Genomic DNA, 16,886 nt, shown 5'->3' on the forward strand with positions numbered 1-16,886 from the left:
TGAGTGAATGCCTTCTAAGGATCCTACTCTGGTAAACTAATCAAGAAACTCTAAGTGGTTCTACAATTCATAGGAGTATGCCTGATCAAACATCCTTTTTTTTTTTTTTTCCCTTTTTTTGTTAAAAAGTGGCTGTACACAAACATTCTTTTTGGTGCCACAATTTAACAATTTATATCACTTATTACTGACACCGAGATCTCTATGCAAATACTAAGTACTAAAATATCATGGTGGTTATGCCTGGGAAATACTATTGTAGGCTTAGTAACTGGGTAACTTGGACTTTGTGAATCCTCTGGCAAGGTGCATGTGGTGAGAGATCCTCCCCTCCTCCTCCACAGATTGGGAAACATCACACCTGAACGGCAGCTCCGCAATGACAGACACAATTGACACCCGACAGTACAGCACTCCTAGACAGCCCTCTTACATCCACCACCAGAAATCACTGACTTAGGCCACCGCAACGTACACAGAACAAACCAAAACAAAACCCCCAACAACCAACCAAAGAACTCCAATGCTTGCAACACCCAATCCATGGAGCTATACAGAGTTTTAACACAGAGGATATAAGTCAGCTTCTCAGCGCCCACTTTAGATAGATGACTATACTGATGTTCAACCAGTAAAGCTAGGCCAAGAAACATGCCCTTGTGCTGGGAGGAAGGTGGCATTTAAAAAAAACCCCATAAGCAAAATGTGAACACCTTCAGGGTTTGCCTCTTTCTGGCAGACTTTCATCCTGAATAGATTGCCTTTATGCAACTATACATTAAATTATATAAGCCAAGCATCTAGACAAGCAGAGGCTGTATTTAAAAGGCCACCATGGAACAGAGAAAAGGGCAAGTTAACAAGTTATTTTAATTTTTTAAAAATTCTAAGAGGAAGAAAATGCTTAGTACAAAGTTTTCTTCAGCTGGTTACCTTTAAGAGTGCATTTTATGAACACAGCTGCTGTAAAAAGGTATAAAGAACACAGTGAAGTTTAGCATAGCATACAAAAAGTCTGCTGGACATTTAGAAAAAAGCTACTGCAAAGCTCTATTTCAGAGAACTGAGTCTCTGTTTAGAATACCTCAAAGCTTTTAAAGTGACTATTTAGCTTGGCTCATTTGCCTACCATAGAATCATAGAATAGTTTGGGTTGGAAGGGACCTTTAAAGTCATCTAGTCCAACCCCCTACAATAACCAGGGACATCTTTGGCTAGATCAGGTTGCTCAGAACCCTGTCCAACCTGACCTTGAATGTTTCCAGGGATGGGGCTTCTACCATCTCTCTGGGCAGCCTGTGCCAGTGTTTCATCACCCTCATCATAAAAAATTTCTTCCTCATATCTAGTCTAAATCTACCCTCTTTTAGTTTAAAACTCCTTGTCCTATCACTACAGGCCCTACTAAAAAGTTGTCCCCATCTTTCTTATAAACCCCCTTTAAGTACTGGAAGGCCGCTATAAGGTCTCCAGGAGCCTTCTCTTCTCCAGGCTGAACAACCCCAGCTCTCCCAGCCTGTCCTCACAGGGGAGGTGCTCCAGCCCCCTGATCATTTTTGTGACCCTCCTCTGGACCCGCTCAAGCAGGTCCATGTCTTTCTTGTGCTGGAGGCCCCAGAGCTGGACGCAGCACTGCAGGTGGGATCTCAACAGAGCAGAGTAGAGGTGCAGAACCACCTCCCTCAACCTGCTGGCCACACTTCTCTTCATGCAGCCCAGGATGCTATTGGCTTTTCACCCACCCATATGCCCACCCAAGCCCTTCTCCACACAGTTGCTCAATCCATTCAACCCCCAGCCTGCATCGATACCGGGGGTTGCCCAACCCCCACCTTGCACTTGGCCTTGTTGAACCTCCTGAGGTTCTCATGGGCCCACATCTGAAGCTTGTCCAGGTCCTTGGCATCAGAACTAGCAGTCTGAGTTTATCTGTATTTTTACCAGACTTGCTTCTTAATTATTAAACACAGGCAAGAACGCACACATACACAAATGTTGCTTATTCTTTGTGAAGGAAGCAACTGATGTTTTGACAACAAATGTTGCTAAAGGGTTATAAGGACATCTGCCACAGCTCACAAAACTGTTTATAAAAGACAATCTAAAGCAATTTATACAAACCAATAAAGAGTATAGTCAGCGAACATATCTGGAACAATAAACATCCACATACACATGTTAAAAGCGTGAATTTCATATGGGAATTATATTTTTGCGGTATTTTTTCACTGCTTTAAGAACTTGAAAAAATATTTCTACACTTCCTTGTACTATCTAACTTCAATCCTCCACAATTTAATGGGATATTAAACAGTTACCACATCAACCTTTGGACCTCTCCTCAAGTCTAGATACAGTCCACAGAATATGCAGAAAAACTGTTAGCTTAATAGTCTAATACTTCCTATTACTGTATTTCAGCCATTATTCACAGATATTCATCATGGCACTTCAGCTTTCATCAGGAAGCCCAGAAGTGAGTAGGTACCAATATTTAGTAAGAAAGCCATTTAAAAATCACATGAAAAAGGTTTCCAGTGGTTTTGGTTTGTTTTAATAAATGCAGTATGAATTAGTGACATGTAAAAGCCACAGAAACCAGTCCAATTCTTATAAATAAGAAAACTGCATAGAGCAAAAATAGTTTCTTTCAAGGGTTTCTTCACACTAGTTCAGCAGATCACTATATCATTTGCCTATTAAATTATTTGTGTTAAGGAGTAGCAGTATATTGGACCTGCTGCTTTACACACTGTACAAATATACACAGCACACTCTCCATATCAACCTTGAAGCAGACACAGGAAGAGATGCAAGAGAAAAATTAATGAAGAAGATAAGGTAAAAAGCATTAGGTAAACAGCATTAGGAACTGAATGCTACTGAGTAATGGCAAATAGATTTTACTAACAGACAAATCAAAAGAAAGCAGTCCTCCAAACTGACAGCAGTTGTCTATTTATGCCGCAGAAATAAATCATATATTCAAACCATAATCCAACTACTGCACATCTCAAAGATTTTACTGTAAGACACTCTAGTCAAAAATTAATTTATACACCATTTCAATTCAACTGCTTCACAGAAATTAACTTGATCTTGTAAATATTAATTCAAATTTTAAACATCCATATTATTCCAGAACCTGCTATCTACTCCTGAATACACAATATCGTAAAACATGGAAGCCTAACAAAAGAATTCTTTTTTAATCTTAGTAACCCTGACATCTACCCCTGTTACTACCCAGTGTAATGCTTCCTCTTTCACACCTTGCATCTTGGAAAAACTACCAGCAAAAACAGCTGATAATTTTAACTCCTCTTACATCCTATAAATGCAATCAATATTTCAGTCAATTAAACCTAATCTTCTTAGCCTATGAAATGATTAACAGTTATGTAACTAATGATGTCTAATTTTAGTTTCTATGTTTCTATTTTTGGTACAGATCTGGGAGAATGGCATACAGCTGAGAAACATTTGTATCTGTTCTTTTAGGACGAAAGCACTGAAAACAAGATTCAACAGTCTCTTTTTCAGTAAGCAGAGAACTAAGCACACTGAAAATAGCCCTATTAACAGCCCCAATTTTGATTACAGCAGCAAAGACCTAATTAAACAAAGAACTCACCAATTATTTTTTTCAGATGGATCACAACAGAAGCTAAATGAAACCTAATTTTCCACTGCTAGGCAGAACCGAGAATATTAAGTCTCAGAAATATTTTGTTTTAAAAGTACAGGAGATGCTGAGCGAATTGTTTGGAAGAATGGAAAGCCACTTTGTTACAAACACAGCCAAAGTGAAGAAACAGACCTTTCTCCTGAAGCAATCAAGAAAATGTTCAATAATGTTTATTTTTCAGACAGATTACCTTACTATCTCAGGCCAATATATTGAAGCCACTTTTACCCTTTCAAGACAGCCTTTTCACTCAAGCTATTTAACCTAGTAGCCTCTAAGAGAGAAAATCCCAAACACGTAAGAACAATGACCTTTTACTACCACGTATAAGAAGATCATTCACAGTGGCATGAACCTTATTTCAGACTGAGGCTTCTGGGAAAAATGAGAGATCATCTTTTCTTTAAAATTCAACTATTCCAAGTCTTCATTTACTTAATTTTGTCTGGAATACTACATAACTTTTCACCATGAAAGCAGAAAGGTGAAACTGAAATCACTCCATTGTTTTTTTTCTGTGATTTAATGCTTACTGATTTAATTTAAACTAATCTATAGCTTAATTTTGTTACGCCTAACAAAAAAAATCATTCCAAAAACATGCAGGGAATTTACTTATAGTTGTATTGCACAGGTTCACATATTTACAAGACGACCAGATTTTCTGAAAACTATCAATTGGATCATTAGAGCAAATCTGGAAAAATAAATATATATACCTAAATAGGTCAGAGTAGTAGGGAGAAGAGAGCTATAAAAGAACACTGTCAAAACTCTCATCAGTTATGTTAACTGGGTTTTCTTAGTTTTCATCCATGATTATTTCATTAGTTTTCAGGTTAAAAGACCTCCAATAATAAAACTACAGAACACTTGACAGCCTTATTGCAACAGCTGTCAAAAACAGAGAACAAGGACTTGAAGCACAATTAGTTTCCGGACTAGAAGTACATTTGCTTATTGTGGATTGTCTATAAAGACAACTGGTAAGAGCTACAGTGAATGTCCAGAGCAAGAGACCTTCTATAGTCCAGTACTATTAAACCCTAGCAGAACAGCAAGAGTCTTCAAAGAACAATATCAGATTCATTAAACATAACCAATGACAAGGCTCTTGCAGTCTCTGAAGACGGAAAAAAAAAAAGGGGGGGAAAGCTCCAAAGCAATCTACCATTTAAGCAGCAACCAGAGCTAAATCTGAGGTTTGATTTTAATAGGTAAAATTATTTAATCTTTGGCTTGTGTGCTACTTCTTCATTCACTGATTACCAATTATAATTACAGCAACCTGTAGTTTACAGGAAGACATCCAGATGACATTTTGAGAAATGTAATCAATTTAATTTCATTTCTTAATAGCTCCTTTCATGATCTCACATGTGCCTACATAGTCAGGAGACAAAAGGAGAACATCCCAACATATAAACACTTTTTTATATAAAGCCCCTCATAAAAGGAAAAAAAAAAATCTCATCTTTGACATGAGTCCAGCTTCTTTCCTAAGATCTGGTAGCTAATTTCCATTCCTAGGGTGGATTGTGAGCTCTTCCAACACCTCTGCAATCTCAGTTCTAAGGATATTGCTTTTCTTGTAAACAACCCTAAAACTATTTCGTATGATTTTCTCAGGTCCTTAAAATAGAGGGAACCCTGCCTGCCTAAATTTCATGGTTCCAATCCCACACTTTAAAAAGAAGGAACCTCACTCAGGGTGTCTTTTTTTTCCAGCATCACTTCTGACTTCATTGCTCTGTAGCTGCATGGAGTTGAGGGCCTCAGGAACCACATAAGCTCATTGTGACTTTTTGCCTTCTTAAACCAGAGTTTTCCAGTTGAGAAGCTCTATCAAAGGCACTACTCAAATATCATAGCCAGTACTCACAAAGGTCAGAAAACAGCATGCTGCTAATTCATTTTCCTGCCCTTAACAGTGCAGCTTTCTGCAAGAAGGGGGCAGGGTAGGATACAAATAACTACTTCCAGCTTCAGAAAGTGCTAAGATATTGCCCTCAGTGCACAGGGGATGGAAAGAAGAAATTACAGAAACAGCATAGCATGGCCAGTTAGTTGGTCAGTAGACCAACAGCAAAGCTCACACCAGAACTTCTAGCCCTGGGACAGTCCCATGCCCAAGTACTGGCATGCAATACAGACTACTTAGATCGGTAATTTCTGATTAATAGTAAAAAACCTTTTATACTTCTATGTATATACTTACACATAGATGTGTATACACAGGCACACAAACATATTTCTTCTTAGTAATAGATCCACCCTGCTCCTAATCTACTACCTCAATGAAACATCAGTAAACAAAGAAAGCCTGAAGGCTATTACATAAACCAACTGAGTCGAATAGAAATCTCCCCTGACAATTTGGTTCCCTTTCTGAATGCTTTGCTCACTGGATACAAGGGGAAGAGACAACCAAAAGTCATTTAACACATGGCAGACAAAGTCCTAAGCAACCAACATCACATCAACAGCAAAAGAATCAAGCTACTGAATTATCTCCTCAAAGAATTTCAGAATTGTCATAGAAACAAAAGTTGGAGGTTTTTTTTTTTCCCCTGGATAGAAAGCAAACAAACCCTCATCTCAGCTGAAGCGAGATGAATAGGAGGCCACAAACATTGCGTATTTCCTCCCTTCAACACTTACCTTCTAGGTTATACCCTCTACCATGCTAAAACTACAACCTAACTTAGTGCTGCTGCTGTCACAGACACTTTACACATGTTCTGTCTTCCACTGCCAAATCCTGCAGCAGATCCTTCCACCGATTCTCACAGACGTTGAGTCAGGCTTAAATGATGCCTCCGTCTCATCTCAAAGTCAACAGTTCCTGAAAAGTCATTCCTCCTGCCAGCCAAACGGGCTCTAAATTCATTGTGGTTTGTAAGTACTGCCCCCGTCACCAAGTGTGCTCCACGCAACTTGCAGTACCGAGCTTTCTTGATTTTTTCGTATGTTGGTATTAAACTATCTCAACTCCAATTGTACATTATCAGATCTTCTGAAATCTGGAAAGAGCAGAGTCAAAACAACTAGAGCTGTTATAAGATCATCACTCTACAATGCGAAAACCCAGTTAGATTTTAGAGGAGTAAGAAAAGAGCTACTTACTGGTTTCGGCATTTTTCTTGTTTTCTTTAGTCTCTTGTCCACTTAAGTCTTCTACAAACTCTTTGTCCCCCTCTGTCAAAAGCAAAATTAAAAGGGTTGGTTTTAAATTAATCAAAACAGAGTTCATGTACATCACAGCAAATAGTACAAATTCCAAAGCAGGTAAACAAGTGCTCTACATGTACAAAACACACTTTTCAGTAGACGACATAAATAAAAAGCAACTAAGTTAGCCAGTACCAGAATCTACAGGTCTCTATGTAGTAATCTCCTTTCTAGTTTTCATAGAACATTAATCCACTAACATTAGAATAAAGAGACAACAGTTCCCCGAGTGTTATTCTTTTTAAAACTTTTTGTATAAGACATCATCTAGTACTAAAAACATTTAACATTATTTACGAGGAAGTAAAATTTGCACAAGGAACTCCAAAGCTGCAATTTAATCTGTCAACTCTAGTCAAACTTGAAACATCATGAAAACAAAGAAAAAAACTAACATAATTTTAAAGCATCGAAACTGTATTTTGCGTCTATAAAAGCCTCCATTTCTCTCAGTGAAGGAACAATATGGTCATTTTTCCTAAATGAAGAGAAATGCAAGTACACCATTGCAGTAAAAGGAAGAAAATCTGCTCTGTCTAAAATAGAGCTTTTTTTTTTTTAAGCATGTCTACATGGTAATGAAAGTATTCACTATTGTGTTCCGCTCCAAAAAAGTTTTTACACCTTCAAAAAAAATATGCCTGCAATGTTATTGGTAGATAGAGTCCTGCCTCCTTTCCAATTCGATCAAACTCAGAAAGAATAAGCAGCTAGTCACCTTCCTGCACACTTTTAAAGAAATTACTTCCATGAATCAGTCTTCTGCTGGTCTGCAAAGAGTACCAAAGATGGCCTTGCCTTCAAAAAATAATAAAATGGAATTACATTTATACTAAGAAAAATGAAAGTGACACACTACTCAGAATAATCCAAGATTCCAGTATTATAACTCCATGACTGCATTAGATGAATAAAATTTTCAGAAGTGCTTAAAAAAAAAAGATAAGGAGAAAACCAAAATGTTTAGAGTACTTATTTATCAAAAGCAAACTTTATGAATGAGAAATCACTTATATAAAAGAAAAGCACAAAACATTGCTATATATATATATTTACAAAAGTTGTATTTTCTTGCTTCTGGCAATTAAAAAAAATACAGTAAGTACTAGAAACATTTGCACAGCAACCTAAGGAGCACTAGCACTTCATTTTTATTTCTGTTTCTAATCTGTAGAGATATGTTTGAAAGGAGGGATTGGAAAAAACAGATAGAGGATGAAAAACAGAATTTAAGAAGCTTCAATGTTGTTGGCTGGTAAAGAAAAATTAAGACTAAAGATTACAGAAAGAGAGATCTAACAGTATAATACAGATATGGAGAGAATTTTAACAAAAAAATCAGCCTCAAAAAAATTAAAACAGTATCTTTAAGTTATATTCATTATGATATAATTAATGAAGCACCACTATAAAGGTATAATACTACATTTGCCTGGCAGACAATTACATTCCAGTGGATTTTTTTTTTTTAATTACAGAAGATATTCTAAAGTATTGTACAGTATCAGTAAGACTACTATTCTAAGTTATTGTTCAATATATTCTTAAAAAACATGAATACACTCTTCTGCAATTTCCACTCTACTCCCCCCCGCCCCTCACTTTTTTTTTTTTTTTTTAAACAAAAAAGACTTCACCGGGGGGGGGGGAAGGCTGTAATAAATGAGGGGGTTGGGTGCTTACAACACTGGCTTTTGATAAAATTCAACAGCACATTTCCAGTTCACAGAAGAGAATGCTCTCTTTTTCTCCCCCCTTCCCCTAACGTACTCCTCAGAAAAATTCAAAAGAGTAGTAAAAAGCAAAACAAGTTTGGCTCTAATACCTGCTATCAGCAAGCAGGATTCCGAGCTGCAGTAATCCCCGTGTTCACCTTTTTGACAGTAGAGGCTCATTGCCTGCAAAACTGAAGGCAGATTGAAGCCCTAGAGTTAAACTCAGTTAATTAACGATGCAGAAGCTAAATTAGACTCTCAGCCACCATTTCATAAGCGTGCCAACTCAACAGTACTAAAACGAATAGAAAGTAGCACAACTATTTTTATGTGCCTATAGTTATATCAGCACTGAAAAGAAGGGGTATGGTAAAATGATTGACAAGTAAGTCCAGTCTTCAGAAGACAAATGAGAATGCATGGCACAAGGCTGAGCTCTGTGTTATCTGAAGTCTTGCTAAGAGAGACCATGTCTATTGCTTTCTGAAGTCACTGCCATACCTTCATACATTTTATCACTGCAACTTCTTCCACAAGTGTGTCCCAACTTTTTTGCTTTGGCTTTTACTCAAACATTCTGTTAAACTACTGTCAACTAACCCTAAATTATTTATTTGAAAACATTTTAAAACCATAAAGTAATTTCTAAAATTAGAAACGTGACTGCAAAGTGTTATAGGATAATTCTACATCATCAAATCACAATTGGTAGACATGTAATTTAAATGAGTTTACAGAATTAACATTTAATTGCTCACATGCAATAAAACAAAGCTATCAGTTACAAGTAAGAATCCTCTTATGCAAAACTCAATAAAAACGAAGTCTCACTGTCAGCCCCACAGATCTCATCGGCCTGATAAATTATCACAGTACACAAGCAACAGAAACCAAATCTATACAAAACAAATAGCAGCCCAGGTATTTTCTGTTGAAGTGTTTGCTATAATATTTTCTACTAGAGTTAAACAAAATCTACCATTTCTTTAAAAAAAAGAAAGAAATTTAATAAATTTAGAGCCAACTATGCTCTTGTTTCTATTTCAGATCATAAAGACCTTGTGCCATATTATAAGGAAAAAAAATAATCTAACTCAATTGATAGGGTCTGCAATTTAAATTCATGGTCTGTTGTTTCCAATGCATATAAAATGCAGAAAAGCAGCCTGCGTCTATATGCTTTCATACTCAAAATGTTATGCAATTTCAAAACTGTACATTCACACAAGAGCACCACAACTAAGCATTATACATATATAAAAATCAAGTTCACAGACTTTAAAATTGTGCAAAAATTGAAATCAAATAAGCACCAAATAGAAAAATAACACCCTATCTTTCCCAATTTTTGGCAACAGTTAACATTAAAAACAAACCAAATATAACGAAAACGTTTGGCCAAAAGAAACCAAAAATCACTGCCAGCCAAAATATTGTGCATCTCCACTATTATTACTTCAGTGGGAGCTCACTTCTGCCACTTAATGCATTTCAAATAAATTTATACTTAGTGGATGCAACCATATGTTTTACTAAATTTCTATCTTTGAAACCATTAATTCCTTCTACTTACTTTTATCTTAACACTCATGGGAAATGCCATTGCAAACAGAGGGGAAAAAAAAAATAACAGCCAACTGGGACTGGGAATTACATCCCTGTCGGTTTCCTGCATTCTGAAACTAGCTTGTGACCTACTAGACATAAAGGCTCATCACTTTGGCATTTCAATTCCCAAAGGTGCCTCTTCCAAGTCAGGATTAGCAGGGCTGTGACTCTGCAGAGTTCCTACTGCGACAACACTCCAGCCCTTGAGACCTTCACAGCATACGCAGTAATCTGGACTCTGGACCAAACCACCAAAATATCAGCAGGCTCCACATCACAAACAAACAAAAAATCATCCCGAACTTCAAGAATTCTCTTGAAATGAAGAACTGTGACTTCAATTCGTTCTGCTGCAAGGCAGTTAGGATTCTTAAATCAGTATCATCCATGTCTCCAGTTATACCACAGAAGCCAACAAATAAAGCAATTGTTGAAAGATGACAAAGAAAGCTTTCTTCGGAAAACGATGGTGCATAAAATTCTTGATGCCAAAATTCTGTCGAATAATTTATGCAGCAGCTGTTTTCAAAAGAAACATTCACACACATAGCCATGGGTCTGAGGTCAGGTGAGGATGGGATAAGAGGCTTGAGTGGGATGCCTGGCTGGCAGAGAACCAACCCTCAAAAGTGGGATCCCCATCCAACAGCTTAGCACCTTCTCTCAGAAGCAGTCTCTTCAGCAGTGTGTCTCCCAGGCTCTGGCAAGAGGTTCATCATCTATTTTCCTACATACAGATGGCAGGGACCACAGCGCTTTAGCCACAGCGATACAACTAACTCATTTATTTACAGGAATTTAATTTTTTTTTTTTTTCTTTTCAAAGTCTTATACCATTCCATTGTTTGCGGCATCTGAAAGTTTTAGATCTTTGGGGAGGCAGCAATAGGCAACTTACAGGCCACTGTACCTGACTAACTGGTCTCAACTGTCTACAAAAAGCCTCGCCTCTCTACTCCAAAGTAGCCTGTGAATGCCTGCAGGGCAATCACCTTTTACACTAGCAGCTCCCTAATGACACACTTGCTGCAGTCCAATAAAGAAGTTCATTCGCCACGGACTTTATTTCTGCATACATCTTTTCCAGACAGGCAGAGAGGTCGTCTAAACAATTGTCTGTAACGTAAGCAAACCAAGAGGGGAACCAAAACAAGACCTCTATCTCACAAAAAAGGAAAAATAATAAAAATAAAGAGCTGAATTCTACAACTAATATGTAATAACTGAGATTTAACCAGTGAGTTTTACATACCAACTTTTTTTTTGGTTTTGAGTACTGTATCTTTACCTGCTTAAAAATCACCATTTCCCCCAGTCCTCCCTTCTCTGAAATATTCAAGATAGGCTTGATGTCTGTCTGAAAAATAACTGCAATATAACCAGTACAATTGTTATGCATTAAATCTATTTATAGTTAAAATATATCTTGAAGAGTGAAGCGTTTCTTCCAAACTGGAGTTCCTGAGAACTTCAGAAGTACACATGAAAACTTAGCAGTTGCCAACACAGTAGTTACAACAAAAAGCAACACAGACCAGCCAAAGAATATTCGTGCAATACTTGCAGTTTTACCAGTTAATAAACTGGTATGCTATAGATGTGCTATACAATTTACATACAGTTAATATTTGTTAAGTTTAGCAAGCTTAACTTCAAATTTTAGCTTCAAAGTACCCACAACTGCACTGTTTGAAATAACTCTAAGATTCTGAAGAGCTGTACAACGATGGGATGGCCAGTCTTCCCATGATTGATAGACAAGCAAAAATGGAAATTAAGAACTGTGACTGATGCAAGTACTCTGTTTCAAGGTGAAATAAGTCTTTCTCTAGAAATACAGTCAGCAAAGAATTATGGCATAACTGAAATTCTGGGTATATCCCATGTCAAGACCAGGTATTATATTGTCTGAATGATACTGTTACCTCTTTTAGAACTAGTTCCATAAAACAAGGGAAACTTACGAACATGAACTGGCCACTTGCATCAGTCTCCATTTACACTAGCTAGAGGTCTTAAATCAGAATGTTCTAGTGTAAAGATTAATAACTCCCTTCTTGGGCCACTGTAATATTTGTTTTTCCTTGTACTACATGACTTAAAGGTTTCATTTCACAGAGTGATTAATAAATGTCTAAGGCAGAAAAGAAAAAAAGGTTTTAAATTCAAAGCACAGCTAAGAATCAGCCTACTGGTAAAGTTAACCCACAGATGCAACCCTTTAATTTTGAAGGAAAGAGTTTACCTAGGCCCCTTCAGCTCTGGAGTAAACTTGCTGAGCATGCAAGATACACTGAGTGCTGCTTTAATGGATCAGTATCTTTCAACAATCAAGACTTTCTTCAGAAGCTTGTATAAAGCTTTGTTTACATTTACAGACTTGAAAATCCTCCCTTTCCTCTACTCCCACAGACTCCTAATGCAACACAAAGTGATAGGACAGCTTTGATGTATTTAACACACCGAATAGAAAAAAAGCAGTATCTTAAAACAACTTCCCTCTTCACCTCTGCCAACAGAAGTACTCGTTCTCAAAAAGCAGGGCGAAACTGTTGAAGAAGAAATGGCATATACCTACCCTGGCAATGGGTAAAGTACCATTCTTTACCAGGAACTGCCTTCTAATATCATAACCTCTACACTTCTTACCCTCTGATTTTACATCTTGTAGATAGATCCATATTCTTACCCTCTTTATAGCTTCACCTGATTTTCTGTGAACCAACTTTTTTCTGGCAGTTCTACTATCATCAAGACCTGCAACGGTCTCTACTGCAATGACAGAAATAGTCAGACAAGAACTCTTTTTCTCATCTCTACAAACGCCTTTACACCATTTCTTTCAATTAGCATCCGAGGAAAACTCTCTGGACAGCTCCTGACATATCACACCATGTCATTTTCCATGTAATTTTTAAAGCTGTTTGTTGTACGTTTGCTCTCTAGTCTCCCAACCTGACAGAAGAGCTGTGGCACTTCAGCACAAAGGCTGCAAATATACCATTGCCTTGCAATTGCCATTTGCTGGGGCGTTGCTTATCTGGGATCATTGCACTGACTAGTAGTTTATTTTTCTCACAGCCTCTCTTATGCTAAATCAATAGATCAATAGAGGTAAGTTTTATAATCCAATGAACAGTTACTACTCGTCTCTTATCTTTAACGATCAAAAAACTACCTCATCACAGTAGCCATAACGTTTCTGTATACCAACTCCATGCCCTCCCTCACAACATGCACTGCCCAGCAGTATTGTGCCAACACACTATATAACAGCTGACAGCAACAATGGTATTTCTACAATCTTCTTAATATGTGAAGTGCTGTGCAGGCAGATGCATCCTCAAGACACTTCTGTGACATAAACACAACGACAAGCATCTTTGATAAAAACAAAAACAGAATAAGACGCAGGGACATGCCCGAGGCTTGACACAAACCAGTCACAAAGACAGAATTAATTAAAACTCAGAATTGCAACTCCCACAACTCAGTTAAAAAAAAAAGAACAGAATCTTTTTAAAAGCCTGTACCAGAAAGAGGAACATGAAATACTTGTCTAGGGCGTTACATAGACTGGAAAAGACAGCTTAATAGCACCTTACAACTGATGTGACTAGTTGTGCTGGCATAGAGTCCAAAAAGTTGTTTTTTTTTTTTCACGTTCGAATTAAGAAAACCGACAAAAAGAGAAATTAATTCCCCAAAGTTGAAACTAAAACCCCTTATCTGCGCTAGACTTTAAGCAGCAAGGTTAATTACAAATGCCCACGACTTGTACAAACCATTAATCCATTCAAAAAACAATGCACAAAGGCTCATTCAGGGCCGCTGTGCCCATTACGTCGGTCAGTATTTGAGGACTCTGAAAATGTGCATTTGTTGAAAACAATAGACAGCAACAGATGCTTCACAGCACTTGTTTATGAAGTAATTCCTTATTATTCTTCCACACCGCCACAGTCAGCTGGCCGACCCGACTGCCACATGTCTACGGTAACCTCAAGAGCCACGACGGTCGAGGACATGAATAATGCAGAGGGGGCTGCGCGGCACGGGCACGCCGAGGGCGCGTTCCCGGGGCTTCCCCAACAAAGCGCCCGCCGCCCCCTCAGCGAAGGCGGCGGGGTCGGCGAGCCGGGCCCCCCCTCCCAGGCGGCGGCGGGCGTTGCGCCTCGGACCCGAGCAGCGCGTTGCAACGCCGCGTCGCCGCCGCAACAAGTCGCCTCGCTGCGCGCCGGTGCCTCCCGCCTCCCCGAGGGCGGCAGGCCGATCCCGCCTCGGGCTGCCGCCGGCGCGGCGGCGGAGCGGGCCCCCACGGCCGCGGCCTGCCGCCCCCGCGCTGCCCTCCGGGGCGCCGCGGCAGGGGAGACCCCGCCCCCGCGCCCGCTGACAGTCGCCCGCGCTCCCCTCGCCTCAGCGCCCCGCGGGGCCGGCCCGGCCTGGGCGGCGGCACGGCCGTCCCCTGCGCCCCCACCTCACCTGGGGCTCCGCGCCACCCGCAAGCGGGGTGGGCGCTCCGCGGCGTCGGGCAGAGGGGGGGGACGAGACCCCTGGGTAGGGCGCTGGGCGCGGCGCTCTCCGCTCACTCGTGGGGCAGGGCGGTGTGTGTGTGTCCCCCCCCCGCCGCGCAGCTCCCCCCTCGCTGCGGAGGCAGGAGGAGCTGCGGGGCCGCCCCGTGCTGCTCGCAGCGCCGCCGGGGACGAGGCGCCAAGCGCGGCCGCCGCTGACAGCTCCGCAATATGGCGGCGACCGCCGCCGTTCAGATTTTCCCCCCTATCAGATGTTGCTCTTGCGCCCGCACTGGGCATGCGCAGCGCGGCCGGGCATGCGCGTCAGCCGGCGCGAAGCCTGTGCCCGTAGCGCTGGTGCTGGTGGAGGGGCGCGGGGGCTGGCAGCGCGCGAGCGGCCCGCGGGCGCGGAAGGAGCCGTGAGCGACCGTGAGGGGGCGGCGGTGCTGCGGTCGTAGCTCCTGTGGGTGACAGAGAGGGTGAGGGACCGGGGCTCCCGTGGGGGGACAGGGAGGGTGAGAGACGGAGCTCCCGTGAGGGGACGGCCGCGAGCACCCACGCTGTGAGGCGGTGTCCCGGGCAGGGCGGCCCCGAGGCCCGCCAGAGCCGGCAGCGCGCTGCGGCACCTCTGCACGGAGCTTCGCACGCGGGGGTGAGGCGGTGCTCGGAGACGGGAATGCCCCGCCGGAATTGCCCGAGCCTGGGGTTTGCTTGTCACAGCCGCTCAGCGGTGACACTGTCCTCGGGAAAACTTGGCTCACGTAAGTGAGGAGAAGATGAGGAGAAAAAGCTCCTCCGTTAGCACAGCTGGGCAGCCGGGTCTAAGGGCAGGCGGGAAAAGAATATGCCTGTAAAGCATGAGGCAGGGAGGGGGGAGTCGGCAGCATGGCTGTTTTCCGTTCGAAGCCCCACGAGGAAATAGCGTGCCCGCCTTTTTTGAGCGGGGAGAAAAAGGCAGGCGTGTATGCCAGGGGGCGCCGTGGGTGTGATGGGCGCGGTGGCGTCCGGGTGTTCGGGCAGATAGGGTGGCACGGAGCTGGCGGTGCCACCCGCCGGGGGGCCGCAACGGGCAGGAACCAGGCTCGGGGTGTCGTGGGATAGGGGCTGGAAAGGCTCAAGATGTGGTGGCCCTTGGGGAGAGCAAAGCCTTCAGAGAAAGGGTGCAGAATGCAGTTTGAACGGAGAGTGCTGACTCTGGTCCCCTCTCCAATTTCATCGCAACGATGGGGAGGGGGGGAAGAGTCACACTGGAGGATGGAATCGCACCTTTTTTTTTTTTTTTCATATACATACTTTCATATTTTTCATATACAATCCCAATGGAGAAGAAAACAGCAGTAAGGAGAATCCTTCTGAAGGACAGAGAGGTTGAGGCAGCCCCAGCCCCCTCTGTGCTTTTGCGGTTTATTTTTGTTTGCAAAAAAGTGAAGGTGCTCCCTGAGCTCAGTGGCAACGTAGCCAGGGAGGCCAAACAGCAAAGCTCAGTGCAAAGGGATCCACTTGAGCTACCGACTCTGAGTCATGCAGCTGCTATTAATACACCTCGCCCTCTGGCTGTCTGATAAAGAAAGAAAGGTTGGGGGAAGAACGAAGAGGAATTTTCAATTAAAGCTGCTTCAAAAAGAATAATAACATTTTAGGATGAATCGGAGGTGGGGAGAAGGGGAACAAGAGGGGAGCAGCCTGGCAAACAACAAGGAATAATCTCCCAGAGAATCTGTGGGAGCCTCACTGAACTAAATTTCTTTTAATTTGTTTGGACAAAATTTAAAGAACATTCTGATAAATTAGATGACTACATAATCCAAACTATGATTAAATTAAATCGAATTATATAAGGTTGAGTTTAATTGCTTCTTCTAGAGGCATTTAATGAGTTTAATCTATGATGATTTTATGCATTTTATTGTGTATTTCCAACAGGCATTTCTCTTGTAGTCATCACCACAGAACCTGAACATCTCAGCCTATTAAAGGTATGTTCAGTTTCCTCCCATGGGCTAAAATTTTAATACCAGCTTTGTTTATGCCATTTTGCTCCAAGAAAGAAGTGACAGTGGCTAGTTCCTCCTTCTCTCTGTTGTTCTTCATCGTGAAGAACATGCCGGATTGAAACAGAATATTTTGCAGTAC

General features: G+C 41.2%; 1 protein-coding gene across 3 annotated transcripts in view; it reads right to left on the reverse strand.

The window, feature by feature from the left end:
- Nucleotides 1-14,761, reverse strand: part of RDX (radixin) — a 48,851-nt gene extending 34,090 nt beyond the window's left edge. For 2 of the 3 annotated variants that reach the window (XM_086476117.1, XM_086476124.1), the window contains exons 1-2: nucleotides 14,725-14,761; nucleotides 6,815-6,886 (exon numbers count right to left, since the gene is read on the reverse strand). In XM_086476117.1, coding sequence (XP_086332243.1) covers nucleotides 6,815-6,826 — 12 coding nt within the window. In that variant the 5' untranslated portion in view covers nucleotides 6,827-6,886; nucleotides 14,725-14,761. Of the gene's footprint in view, nucleotides 1-6,349; nucleotides 6,712-6,814; nucleotides 6,887-14,724 lie in introns of those variants that run through there. The other variant, XM_086476132.1, reaches the window with a different exon arrangement.
- Nucleotides 14,762-16,886: the final 2,125 nt, after the last annotated feature.

The sequence above is a fragment of the Leptosomus discolor genome, chromosome 1, assembly GCF_034619465.1.
Source record: "Leptosomus discolor isolate bLepDis1 chromosome 1, bLepDis1.hap2, whole genome shotgun sequence".
NCBI lineage: Eukaryota > Metazoa > Chordata > Aves > Leptosomiformes > Leptosomidae > Leptosomus > Leptosomus discolor.